This window comes from Colius striatus, chromosome 1 (genome assembly GCF_028858725.1).
Source record: "Colius striatus isolate bColStr4 chromosome 1, bColStr4.1.hap1, whole genome shotgun sequence".
NCBI classification, from domain to species: Eukaryota; Metazoa; Chordata; class Aves; order Coliiformes; family Coliidae; genus Colius; species Colius striatus.
The window spans coordinates 116,301,310-116,314,749 of record NC_084759.1 but is presented as its reverse complement, the minus strand read 5'-3'; the positions used below and the strand labels follow the sequence as shown (position 1 = coordinate 116,314,749).

Genomic DNA, 13,440 nt, shown 5'->3' with positions numbered 1-13,440 from the left:
TGAGAAAGCAGCTATTGATTTAGCGCAGTGCTGGGTGTGTGGGGGATCCTCAAGGGACTCAAGTGTAACTCTTCATACACATGAAGAAAATGGATATTCATAGAAATCCAGTGCAGGGCCACCAAGATGATCAGGGGACTGGAACATCTTTCATACGAGGAAAGGCTGTGGGAACTGGGGCTGTTCAGTCTAGAAAAGAGAAGACTGAGGGGGGATCTCATTAATATTTACAAATATGTAAATGGTGGATGTCAGGAGGTTGGGGCATCCCTTTGTTCTATTGTAGCTAGCAACAAGATAAGGAGTAATGGGATGAAGCTGGAACATGAAAAGATCCATTTAAATATAAGAAAAAACTATTTCCCTGTTCAGGTGAGGGAGCCCTGGCACAGGCTGCCCAGAGGGGTTGTGGAGGCTCCTTCCTTGGAGGTCTTCAAGACCCACCTGCACATGTTCCTATGAGACCTGATCTAGGTGGACCTGCTTTTGCAGGGGGGTTGGACTACATGATCTGTGGAGGTCCCTCCCAACCCTACTGTTCTGTGATTCTATGATATGATATATTCTAAGACACCACGAAACTGCCTCCACAGAATGGTACTGAACTTGAGTTAAGGTCTCTGGTGGTCACTAGAGGTTGACTTTAACTATTTTGACCGTCTATGGTCACAACTTGCAGTTTCTGCTTCCCTAACTCGTCAGAACCAGGATGCTCAGTCCTGACAAGCACCCGCATTGCCCTTTAGCACGCAGACTTGCTTATCTTGCCTGTGCAAAGTTTGCACCAAGGCGTCGTTCCTTCAGTTTCCTCCTGCGTGAACGTGGTTCTGACCACCAGTGACGCGAGAGATATCGGGGGGGGGGGGGTGAGGGGTGACGTTGAGCCCCGCGGAAGGGAAGCGGTGCCCACGTGCGCTGCGGTGCGTCACGGTCCGCCGGACGTGCGTTACAGCCGCGTCGCTCAAAGCTTTCCCGCCTTCGGCGCCGCAGACGCGGGGGCCGGGCCTGGCCGCGCCGCTCCGGCCTCCACCCGCGCGTTCTCTGTGGTTGAGGGGCGGCCCGACGGGTGGCGGGGCCGCGCGCATGCGCGTGCGCGGCGCGGGAGGAGGAGGCGGGCGAAAATGGCGGACGCCAGAGCTGACGGGGAGAAGGCGAAGCGGCCGCAGCCCGGAGGAGGTGAACATGTAGCGCCTCTCGCCGCGTAGCTACGGGGTGGGCAGGGGACCCGGACCCTGTTTCCCGGTGGTGATGGGGTGTAGGGGGGCAGCCTCCGGCCGGCCAGACCTGGAGCGGGCTGGGCCGTGCGGGGAGAGGGGGCGGCCCGGGCCCGGGCCCGAGCCCGAGGGGACTGCGCTGGAGGAGAGGCCGCGCTGCGGGCCCGCGGTCCTCACGCATGAGGGTCTGCCGCAGCCTGACGGGAGCTGTCTTAAAAACATTACAGTTTCTCCTCGTCCAGCTAAATGCGTTGTTTTTCTCTCGGTAAAAAATATGCGGAATAGTTCTGCCATGTATCGAGGGAAATGTGTCGCTGCTGACGAGGGTGAAAGCAACGCCTTAAGGATTAGCTTTTAGCAGCTGCGGTACCTTTTAAAAATGGGTACGGTGAATGTTCCTCATCTGCCGTTTTGAGCATCACGGGATTTTTGCTTGGCAGCAGTCTGCCAAGTTTTCTGTTTGGTTTTATTGTATTTTTATTACGACTGGATGTTCCTGTAATGTCCTGTAATACTTGTGACCTGTTCTAAGGTTTCTAATCTTATATTAATTTCTTTCTTTATTCCCCTGACTAAAGACTGAGAAAATATTCTCTTGGCAAAGATGAAGTTTACCTTTCTTCTGTTTGTTTTGTTTTGATTATTTGTGGGTTTTTTTGGTTTTTTTTGGGGGGGTGGATTAAATATATCTGTAGACAGAGGGCATTTCTTTGCACTTTTGAAATAGTAAACCAAGTTTGTAAACCTATTAGGATAGCCTCAACAGTCAATGTTATTTCTGGTAATCACTACAATATGAACAGTAACACTTGATTTTAGATACTTCCTTGAGTCTTGGTTCTATGTTAGTTTCAGTCAAGGTGTTTTAGTTGGTGGTGTTTTGAGGATGTGAGGGGGGTTTTTTTGTATTAGAGAGACAGTGACTGAACAGCATCAGAGTATCAGTCATCTGTACCATCCTGTGTACTGTTCAGTGTCCTGATGCGTGATCTTAGTGAGTTATATAGTACATTGGCCCTAAAGAGAATAGTTACCCTGATGACTTTTGAAAGATATTTGGAGCCTTTGGCTTTTGTGGAGGTTGGTGCCGTGTACCTTAAAGTTAACTTAGTTGTGACTGGTTTGTTCCCACCACCACCAATTGCTGCACTTCCCGGGGGTAAGAGATCCTGAGATGCTGTCCACCTTGTACTGTCAGTTTTCTCACTTAAACCACCCAGATAGTGGAAATCGTCCACTGACATAGCTTGTTGATACTCATGAGAAAATACAATCTGTGAAGCAGAACAGCTTTTTATTACTGTGATCTGTGAAAAGAGTACTAGTCAGGCTAGTTTTCAGAATAGTACTGGTGCTTTCTGTACGTGAGGTATGACCTCCTTGACATCTCTAGGAAATAACAAGGAAAACTTGATGCCTTCAAAAAAATGTCTATGTGAGGTGGATATTTAATGGATAATATATGTTTGCGTTTCTGACTCCTGCAGAAAATAGAACAGCGCACTGTCTTCTTCTCTCCCTACCCTGATTGTCCTATGCCCTTTACAGCTCCTTTTGCAAGTAAGAGTATTTTTTCCAGCAGTCTACAGTTCATCCTAAATGAACTAGTAGAAGTAGCATTCAGAATGCAATGGTGATAGGAGCTAATTTTGAGAGAGAACCTATTTAATATTTTGGTGAGAAAACAAATGTGGGTAGATTGTGTTAGGCTTCATCTTGTGCTTAGCAATATTCTAGAACTTGCAATCAAAGTAGTAAGCTGCAGTGTAATTAGCTTCAAGCTAGCATTAGCTTAGGAACCTGCACTGGTCCGGTGTGCCCCAAGATTCAGGCTGCCATGGATTTTGTGTCTTAAAAAAAAAGACGACTTTTCAGGCCCATACTTCCAACACTCCTAAGGCCAATGAATCTTCTGTCTACTGTCAAATGACCTTACAGTCTCTAGTGTACCTAAACTGGACTTGTAATTAAATGCTGCGTTTAATGGGATTTTATGGACTAGACGTAAAGGTCATGTAGCTTTGCAGACTACTGTTTGGGAAACCATGTTAAGGCAGCAATCAAACCAAGGTACCGGTACTCAAGGTCATTTGCTTAAATTTTGCTTGTTTCTCTTTCCTCCTTTGTTTGTCACTCTTACATCTATACTTTCAGAGTGGAATTTCTAGTAGAGCAGAGTAGTATCTCTTTCTTAATAGAGTGAAATTGATTAAAGTTACTAAATTTTTTTTTGTAATGTTTCTAAAAGGTGAAAAATAAATTATTTTTTGTTCCAGTCACTTATTATCTATCTTGTTAGCTAGAGGAGTGGAATAGAAAGGATATATTCTGCTGCTCGTGATTTTGGAAATAGCAGAAAAAATATATAGGTGTATATGTATAGTTGTTTGCTTCATTTCTTCTTCAGAGCTACAGTTTTCTCGACCCTTGGTTCAGACTGGCTCCCATTGCTCTGTCTTAATTGAGTTTTGCAGGTAGAGAGCAGTGTGAAGAGTTTACTTACCTAGTGGTTTGAATTTGCTGTGCGTGGAGGGTCCTGTTCTCCACTTGATACAGCAAGGAATCAGTGCTGAGCTCCAGTTTTTCTTAGACTGATATTGTCAGCGTTTCCTTGTCTGTTCTCCCATGTGGGGGGGTTTGGTTTTTAACTTCTGCTGCTGCAGTGATTTGCTTATTGGAGCAGCTGAGAAATACACTGTTGTTGAAGCAATTACTACGTCCAGTATGAGTTTTCCAAGGACACCTTTGTCTTGTGGTGTACCTGAAGAAGCTGAGTGTATAGAAATAAATTTATGATTTGAGTGTATTTTCTCTGTGGATTGTTGTTCAGTTGCTATGTTTTCCATTACTTTACACAAATCCAGACAAGATTAAATCTATATATATGTTTTTCTAGTGCTGATTCCTTCTGAAGCAGAGATTGGCAGATTTATTACAGATGAGGTGTGGACATACAGTGACTTGAAACACGATTGAGACAGCTGGCCTTACTGTAGTCACTTCTGTGATTTTAGAGTTGTGTCAGACAAGCCTAGAGACTGGCACTGACATGTTTTTTGGTAGGAATTTAGTAGAATTAACTTTGATTATCCACGCTGGGTTTGGAATTAGGATTCCAGTTATGAAAGTTTATCTGTGGCAACTGAAACCCTAAAAAGATTTAGTCATCTACATTTAATTTACTACCTGAACTTTGACTTCCATGGCAAAGAAAGAGATGGTACTTCAAGATTATTTTCCTGGCTCATACACAAGAAGCTCTATACAAGTAGTGGAGTGCTTACAGTTTAATCTCCTCTTTGTGTTTTGCTGTTCACTAAATGTACGTTGGTGGAAACTGCTGTCACTAAAAACTCCTTACCTTTTGCACTCAAAGTATAATGCTTTTTGAGGTTGCTGCTCCCATCAATCTGCTCAGTAAAAATAGCTCATCTTGGTAAGTTGTTTCGACTTCACCAGGACCTGAAGAAGAGGCAGAAAAACCTGTGAAAACTAAGACTGTTTCTTCCAGTAATGGAGGAGAAAGTTCGAGTCGCAGCGCAGAGAAACGGGCAGCTAATGAAGAAGCTGAAGACTTCACCACAAAGCCTGCTCCTGCCAAAATGTCCAAGTTTGGATTTTCCATAGGCAGTCAGACAGCAAAGAAGGCATCTGCAATATCCATCAAACTAGGATCAAACGTAAGTTATCTGAAGGCTTTTCATTTTAGGGAAAGTGAGGCAAAGAGGGAAGTATTTGGGGGAGGCTTCCTTGCAGAAGGAAAGCCTTGAATTACATGAAGGTGTCTTGGATAAAGTTTAACAAAGCGTTGCAGGGCCAACACTTAGTTGTGAATATATGTAAGTACTTCAAGGTGATTAATACCAGGTCAGTTGTCTCATGAAGCGTAAGATTTGACTGAAATTAACCATAGGTCTTTGAACACACAGAATACTTTTGTAATGAGATTTGATAAATCTGGAATAATTTCCTGAGGGAAACGAGCAGACTTTCTGAACTGTTCAGGCCACTTTGAAATGAATGCTGGGAGCTTCTTTGCATAGGGTGGTTAAAGCTACAGGAAAGCAGGCACTCTCCTGCATGACTTAATGGGTTGTCCTTTACTCCAAACGTCTTACTTTAGCATGGAGAAGTATAGTTTATTTTTCGTTACTGTGCCTATTCTTTGCAAGGTCAGTGTGGTTCGTTTATATTGTGTGCAAGAGATGAGGTTTTATTACATAGGTTTCTAAGAATTCTGATGCCCTTTATTGTCCAGTACAAAGTATCCTTGTGCTTGTGCAGATGTGAATCTGATGCTTGTTTTTACTGCCAAAGTAGTCCTCTGCTAGTTTGGGCAAGGACAAGTCAGGTGCTGCCTCTCTGTTTAGTATAGTTCCCTTACACTTCCCATCTACCACTGTGGTGGATATGTTATAAATCTTTGTCTGGATTGAATTCAAGCTGCAATCATGAAAGGCTTGTACCTGCAATGCCAGCTTTTTCCAGATCTGCAAAATATGAAAGGAGTGCTCTGTTATTTTGAGATGGGAGGAAGATGTGGGCTGGCAGCATTCTAGGCTTATAAATGCAATCAGGTCAGCTCAGACTTCAGAAAAATTGTCAAAGCTGACCACTCTGAGCTTCCAGCAAGCTCTGATTTCTCATGTGCAGAAATAGTTTAAGTTGCAATACATTTGCAATACATCAGGATTTCTGGCTCACTAAATTTAGTGGGTGACTGACAGTGCTGAAACTTAACCTGTTTCTTTTTAGTAATTGTTGCTCCCTTAGTACGTTACCTTTTCCTGTGGAGCTGATGCTTTAAGAAATGGCACAATTTTTACATTACACACGATTGGTGAGGAATAACAGTAGACAGTTCCATAAGGGCTCTGCTGCAGTATCAGTTCTGAAGCTATGAGTGTGTACAAAATAATCACCAATAAAGTCAAAATCGAGGAAGCGGTGCGTAGGACTGATCTAGAGAATTGGTAGTACTGCAGAAGCTAACTGTTTCTGATGACTCAGTGCTTTTTTTAGTGATCTCGAAGTTACTTTTGATATCTCTGCTGTATTACATGTAACAGTTCTGAGTTTGATAGGCTTTGTAAATACAGGAATGTATTTATTGGAAATCAAAAATATGCTTTTGAAAGGAACTTTCTATTAATCAGACTGTGGGATGCACCCTGATGCTAGTTTAAAAGTATTGAATTGCTTTAAGCTAGAAAGCTGTTGGCTTGTGAAAAGAAAGAAACATATTCATCATCCTGGCATTGAAGGATAAGAATTCTCTGAAAGAATAATGGAAACAGCAGCATAGTGAGATTTTTGAATACCACAACTTGTTTGAGTTCTGATTTAATTGCTCATGGCATGCACCAGTGGCTGCATAACCCTGCAGTGTGCTAAAAAGTTAAGACTTGCTTGTGGGGAATTGTAATGTGAGAGGGCTCAACTGGCTTTTCAGAGTGTATCTTGCACAGGTGAACAATCTTTTTCATTAGAGAGTAACCTTTATCTGCCTGGTTCAAAGAAAAAACACGTTTTGCCCATTTCAGTGATGATATTTTAAATATTTTGGTAAAATTTAGTCAAATACAAAGGGTGGCTTTTTTGAGTTAGTAGACTTACTTTACTTGTGTGTTTGGTCTTTTTCAGAAGCCTAAAGAGCCTGTTCCAACCCTTGCTCCAAAAACCCTTTCTGTAGCAGCAGCTTTCAATGAAGATGAAGATGTGAGTAATAAGCCAATGATCAACACAACTTCTTAAAGTACTACTGGTCTGGGTTAGACTTGGGCAGACGGAAGTGGATCATTTGCATAAATGTCAGGGGTTTTCAACCTAGAAACATCTCCTGTGATTCTGCTTAAGTAGCTCCATGTTGGTTCAAGAAATTGTTCAAGTGCTGGTAACTTTTCCCTGAAGATGAGATGCACAACCTAATTTGAGTTAAGGGTTGCTTTCTCTGGGCTTGGTAAAGGGGAGGCAAAGACAAATTGTGCTTCTCCGGTTTGCTAAATATTTCATTGTTGTGTTACTGCTCCTTCTTGCACAAAAGTGAACAAAGGAATTTGTGTTTCTGTAACCTTGTAGAACCTGTTTTATCTTAAGGCTGAAATCCCTACTTTATCTTGTCAGGCATTGTGAATGTTCATAAGATAGTGCCCAGCTATAATCTAACTTCCTTTCTCTCCATAGAGTGAACCAGAAGAAATGCCTCCAGAAGCCAAGATGCGCATGAAGAACATTGGAAGGTAGGGTCAGCCTTCAACTAGGGTTTGGAGAAGGGTGATTATGCAAGAGTACCTCCTCCAGCACGGATCAGATCTTGCAGGTGGTTTAGAAATATGGGAAGATAGAGTAGGTTCAAAAAGTTTTTCTCGAGAAACACAAAAATTTAGTACAGGTATTTTTAAATATTTCAGCTGTAGGTTAGTAGTAGTATGTTTACCTTCACACTCTTGCTGAGAAATAAATTGGTTCCGTATGAAATAGGAGTTCATTTGCTTCTTGGAAAAGTAATAGGTGTGAGTTTCTGCTACCTGCTAAACTTCATGTCTTACTAGTTCTCTGTTTTATAAATTGCCCTGAGGTAGGGTAGTCTGATCAGATTTGTATATTCCTGTGCAAGGGCAAGATGATCCTTTTCAGAGAAATAATTGCTTGTTTACTTTTGAAAGAAGTACATATAGTTCTTCTGCTTGCCTCAAATTTGAGACAGTGTAGGGCCAATGCTAAAACAAATAGGGATACTTTCAAAGTCAGTCCCCTGGAGGCTCGCTACCGTTAGGGTTTTTTTTTTCCCTCGAGCAGCATCCTCAATTTTGTAGCCCTTGCAACAATTTCTTTGGAGCTGGCAGCAGTTACCACCATTCCCACCTCCTCTGCTGCTCCATCTAATTGCTCTGTCTTGATGTGCTGCAGGGAGATCAGTTCTGTGGCCAAATTACTGTTGCTAACAGGGAGAACTCCTGATCACAGAATCACAGAACGTTAAGGGTTGGAAGGGACGGCAAAAGATCATCTAGTCCAACCCCCCTGCCAGAGCAGGACCACCTAGAGTAGCTCACACAGGAACTCAGCCAGATGGGTTTTAAATGTCCCCAGAGAAGGAGACTCCACAACCCATCTGGGCATCCTCTTCCAGTGCTCCGTCACCCTCACAGTGAAAAAACTCTTCCTTGTATTTCTTTGGAACCTCTTGTGTTCCAGCTTGTACCCATTGCCCCTTGTCCTGTCATTGGGTATCACTGGGAAAAGCCTGATTCCATGCTCCTGACACCCACCCTTTATGTATTTGTAAATGTTAATGAGGTCACCCCTCAGTCTCCTCTTCTCCGAGCTGAAAAGCCCCAGCTCCCTCAGCCGTTCATCACAAGGGAGATGCTCCACTCCCTTCATCATCTATGTGGCCTTGCACTGAACTGAGTGGCCCAGAACTGGACACAATATTGCAGATGTGGCCTCACCAGGACAGAGAGGGAGGAGAACTTCCCTCGACGGACTAACCACAGCCCTTTTTAATATACCCCTGGGTACCTGTACTGGTGCATAGGGTTATTCTTTCCCAGATGCAAGACTTTACACTTGCCCTTGTTGAATTTCATTGGATATACGGAGAGAAATGTGTGGTAGTTTCTGACAGAGGGTTCGACTTGAAATTGGTGTTGCCAGTGTCATGTTGCACAAACTACTGTAATTGAGCTGCCTTTCTCAACTGATCTTGTTTTGCTTTTCACAGGGATACACCAACCTCAGCAGGACCAAATTCCTTCAATAAAGGAAAGCATGGGTTTTCTGACAACCAGAAGCTATGGGAACGAAATATAAAATCTCATCTTGGAAATGTCCATGACCAAGAAAATAACTAAATGATGTGGATTGAGAGTTGGGTGTTTGGGGGGAGGGGAGGGTGAAACTTTAAAGGAACAGTTTCCTTTTTTAAGAATGGTATAAGACTATCTTTGGAGCCACTTTTTTAAGATTTTGAGTGGTACACTAACTGAGTTTGAAATTAGAGGTAATTTATGTTTTGTATACAGATTTCAAGGCATTTGCTAATTTTGTAGTTCCATGTGATTAGTTTCCAAAGGTTACGGATAATAAAGACATTGGAGTGGTACCTTTTTAAGGTTTTTTTTCTTTTTGTCAGTGAAGAAGGTGGATGAAAAAGGTTACTGTCTCTTTAATCAGCTTAACATTGAATGCTCTTGCATTCTCACTTCTGGCTCCCTCTTCCAAGCAGGAGAAACATTTGACTACTAGAAATACTGCTAAAGAGAGTGAGCATTGTCTTGCGCTAGAAGTGTTACTGGACTATTAATTTGAATAGAAACTTATGCAGGAAATAATAAGAACCTGGATATTTTTTTGTTTTCTCCCTGCAGTCATCTTTTGTTAAGTCTCTGCAAACTAGGAATTACGTTGCTCTGAGTGGCTCTGGTAATTTAGCTCTAATTTTGTTTAAAACTTCATGTAGGATGTGTAACCTTCTGTGGCCTATTTCATCCTAGAGAAATGGGCCTTGTCTGTATATTAGATACAGTCTGTAAAGAATATTCACTACAAAGGTAGATCAGTATTTTCAGTGTGCTCCTCTTTAATCATTATCCTTGAGTAGTGCTTGTTAGCATCTCCTTGTGGTACACAAAAGGTACCACCAAAAAGACAAGCTAATGTACATTAAGCTTCACATTTGGTTGAAATATTTTTCTTTACTATGCCTAGAAGGAATAAAAGCCACACCAAAAATCGGTAACTCACTGCTTATGTATGAAAAACCTAAGATGCACTTTTCCTCTCTTGCTATTTAAATGCAAATGCCTTGATGCCGGTGACCTCAGTGTACACTATCAGGTTAAAGATGACGACGACTGTATTTGCAGTCCTAATACTTCTAACAAGCATCAGCTTCAGAAATAAAACTTTACTTTTTCCTACCTGTTTGCCTTTTGAAATAGTTTTCAATAGGGACGTTAGTCTGGTCAGTTTGATATCCTGGCTTTCAGACTGCACGACAACAGTGCTGTAGGAGTTCAAACCTAGTAATGGCTGTCGAAGTGTCACTGACTTAGATTGCATATTTTAAAAACATTTTATTCACAGAACTGGTTAAACCCAAAGTCATCAATATCACACCCCCCCTTCCTCCTTCCCCCAAGTAACCAAAAAAACCGTAAGGTTCTTTTTAATTCAAATACCTGATAGTGTCGGCCACTAAATTAATTTCAGCCTGGAACTGGCTGTAGAATTGAATATGTTAATTGCTTTCATCCTCATGCTAAAGTTGAAGCTGCAAGTGCAGAAAGGAAAGTGCATCTTGAAGTGTATTTTTTTATTATTATTTTAGGAAAGCTCTGACCACTTAGACTTTTGAGTTTGTAAGTTCTAAAAAATACTCTTTTTTTGTATTTTTGTATTGTATGTGTAATCTTTTTTTCTTTCGAGGTCTTGATGCAGTTGAATACCTGTAACTATTTTCTTTAAAAGCCTTGTTATAAACGTAACATAAAAACGTATACGTTATTTTTTTCCGTAGCAGAAATCTTTGGTTTATTTAAAACAAAACAAAGCACACTTTCAGAACTGACTTTCAGGACTTGCGAAACTGATTTGGGCATTACTGGAAATGAGCAAGGCAAAATGAAGCATTTACTTTTCACTTGGGTTTTTTTTTTTTATCACATGTGGTTATCTTTCTCAAAATAAATCCCTTTAAGATAGTGGTAGTTAACAGTGAATAACTGTTTTATCCTGCTCCTTAGTAGTTAGTTCATTACTGTCTTGGTCAATTGTAATAGGAAAAAGGAAATGGGAACTTTTGAGTAAGAGGATGACTTGGAGACCTATTCCTTCTCCTTAACTTGCCACCAACATCTTCCACGTATTTGGCTGAAATACACATTAATTTAAATAAAATATCTTGGTACTTTAGAATCCTTTAGCAATCTTAAGTGCTTGCCTGAGACCCTTAGCTGCTTAGTACAGCAAGGTACTTGTAACTGTGAAATGGTTGAAATGGCTGTCCTTGTAACTTGTGTGGTTTTCTCTCTGAAGGCTTACACATGCTTAGCAGTACAGCTTTACTCAGAACCTGAGCAGCTTGGAAAACATTCAAGGTGTTAGGTGAAGACAAAAGCAGTCATTGGGTAAACCCTGTGCTACCCTGCAGCTAGGCTGTTTTTGAGCCTCCTGGATTGCGAACAGTTCCAAACTCATCTAATGTTAACTGTATTAAAATAATAATTATAAAAAAACAACCTAAACCCCAATGCAGTTGTCTATTAGTGGCAGTGTTTCAGGCAATCCTGGTGGTAGCCGCTTGCACATTAATTTCATTCCTTTGAAAACACAGGAGGGGCACTACCCAGATTCTCAGTGACTACATTCTCAGCAGAAAGAAGTATCCAACCAACCAGCCTGTCTGTAAGGTAAACTGAGGAATGCTCTTTTCACTTCGTGGGCTTCTCTCCCCTGTTGTAGATGACCAGCTTGGACAAACCAAGCTCTCCTGTCCTAATGCAACCACTCTGGGCCTGTTGTGCTTCATCTCTGCCAGACATGCAGAGTACCTCCTTGTTAGAACCCATGTCAGTTCTGTGTGCTCAGCAGGGGTGTTAGCAGAGCTTGCATTGCGAGGACACTGGGAGGAAACATCAGCTTTGCTTCTTGAAGAGTTCTTAAATCACAGGGATAATGAGAACTCTTTTTCTAGGCTGCTGTAAAACAGTAAGATAAATGTATTTGGAGAAGCTACAGATTTTTTTGATGCAGTGGCATATAGCGAGATGTTAAAAAGCTTTGCTAAACTTGTGACTTGTTAAATTTGGTTATTGGGAGTGGATTTCCTGATGTGATGGGTGAACAAATAAACCATCAGTGGTTCTGAAGCAAGAGCTTCACTTAAACTTGACATCAGGAGCCTGTGCTTGTTTTCCTTGCAGTAAATGCAGGCTTACTAATCTAAGTTAATGCAAATCATTGTAGAACCATCGTTATCTCTCGTTTTCTCGCCCAGCATTCCACAATTTCTAAATATAGTAGTTGCATGTAAAGTGTTGGGTGATGCTCAGTTGCACTTTATAAGATCATATATGCAAAGGCAAGTTCAAAAGCAAAAGCTTTTGTGAAGCAAGTGTAACTGTGGCAGCCTTTCATATTCATACATGCACCACCCGACACCATATAAACAGCAGTGTAGCATAAAGAGTAGTTGTGAAATGGACATATCTCAGGCTGTGCTTGTGTTTTTGCACTCTGATACTTGTTCAACAGCCCTGTTCACTTGTAAAATTTAAGGCCAAGACAAAACCTTAAGAGCAGCTCAGGTTACCACACATTTAAAGCACTGAATAAGTTAATACTGATTTGACTATCTAAGTCAGGTCTTAGCTTTATCCAAGACAAGAAGTACTGCTTTCAAGACAAACTTACTTCATCATATACCCCTTGGAAGTCACTAGATGTGTAAGCAATGCAGGCACCTCAGAGTTGCAACAAAGTGAGGGGGAGAATTGCTTAAGTGGTGCAAGAGAGGTGGTGGCCCAGTGGGCCATCAACAGCAGCTGTTAGACTGGCTCCCCAGTGGTACTACATTAATTGCACGCACAGTTCTAATGCTGTGCAAATCTATGCCTCAGAGACAGGAACAAGATGGTTTTGGCTCCTGTGGAAACAAACTGGAGAAGTTATCCACACGCCACTTGGCTGGTTTTCATCTATAGTCGCATCCCTGTTCAGTGGCAGGCCACATTAATCCTTCAGCACTCAACCTTCTGACACCCAGTTGTATTTAATTGTATACTTCCCCCTGAGCTTAGTTACCTACAGGGGCTCACAGAAGCCTTAATACACTGAAAAGCTCCTAGGAATTGGGATGAACCACAAAAGGTAATCAAGTAATCAACCTTTCTGCAACATTAATGTTCACAGAATTGCAGAATAGTAGGGGTTGGAAGGCACCTCTAGAGATCATCCAGTCCAAGCCCCCTGCTAAAGCAGGTTCACCTAAATCAGGTCACATGGCAATGTGTCCAGGTGGGTTTGAAGACCTCCAGAGAAGGAGACTCCACACCCTCCTTGGGCAGCCTGTGCCAGGGCTCCCTCACCTGAACAGGAAAGAAGTTTTTCCTGAAATGCAACATTTTGGTTCTAGCTTTTGTTCATTACCCCTTGTTCTGTCACTGGGTGACAAAAAAAAGTGTCAGCACATCCCCTTGACATACATCTTTTAAATATTTGG

General features: G+C 41.9%; 1 protein-coding gene across 2 annotated transcripts; it reads left to right on the top strand.

The window, feature by feature from the left end:
* Nucleotides 1-996: 996 nt before the first annotated feature.
* PCNP (PEST proteolytic signal containing nuclear protein) lies at nucleotides 997-9,330 on the top strand. 2 transcript variants are annotated; one of them, XM_062004003.1, is made up of 6 exons: nucleotides 1,161-1,176; nucleotides 4,591-4,650; nucleotides 4,726-4,894; nucleotides 6,858-6,932; nucleotides 7,398-7,453; nucleotides 8,941-9,330. In XM_062004003.1, exons 2-6 carry the CDS (start codon nucleotides 4,595-4,597, stop codon nucleotides 9,068-9,070), a joined length of 486 nt encoding a protein of 161 aa, XP_061859987.1. In that variant the 5' UTR covers nucleotides 1,161-1,176; nucleotides 4,591-4,594; the 3' UTR covers nucleotides 9,071-9,330. The 2 variants fall into 2 exon arrangements, with proteins under 2 accessions (XP_061859978.1, XP_061859987.1); XM_062003994.1 differs by lacking the exon at nucleotides 4,591-4,650 and having other exon boundaries at nucleotides 997-1,176; nucleotides 4,674-4,894.
* Nucleotides 9,331-13,440: the final 4,110 nt, after the last annotated feature.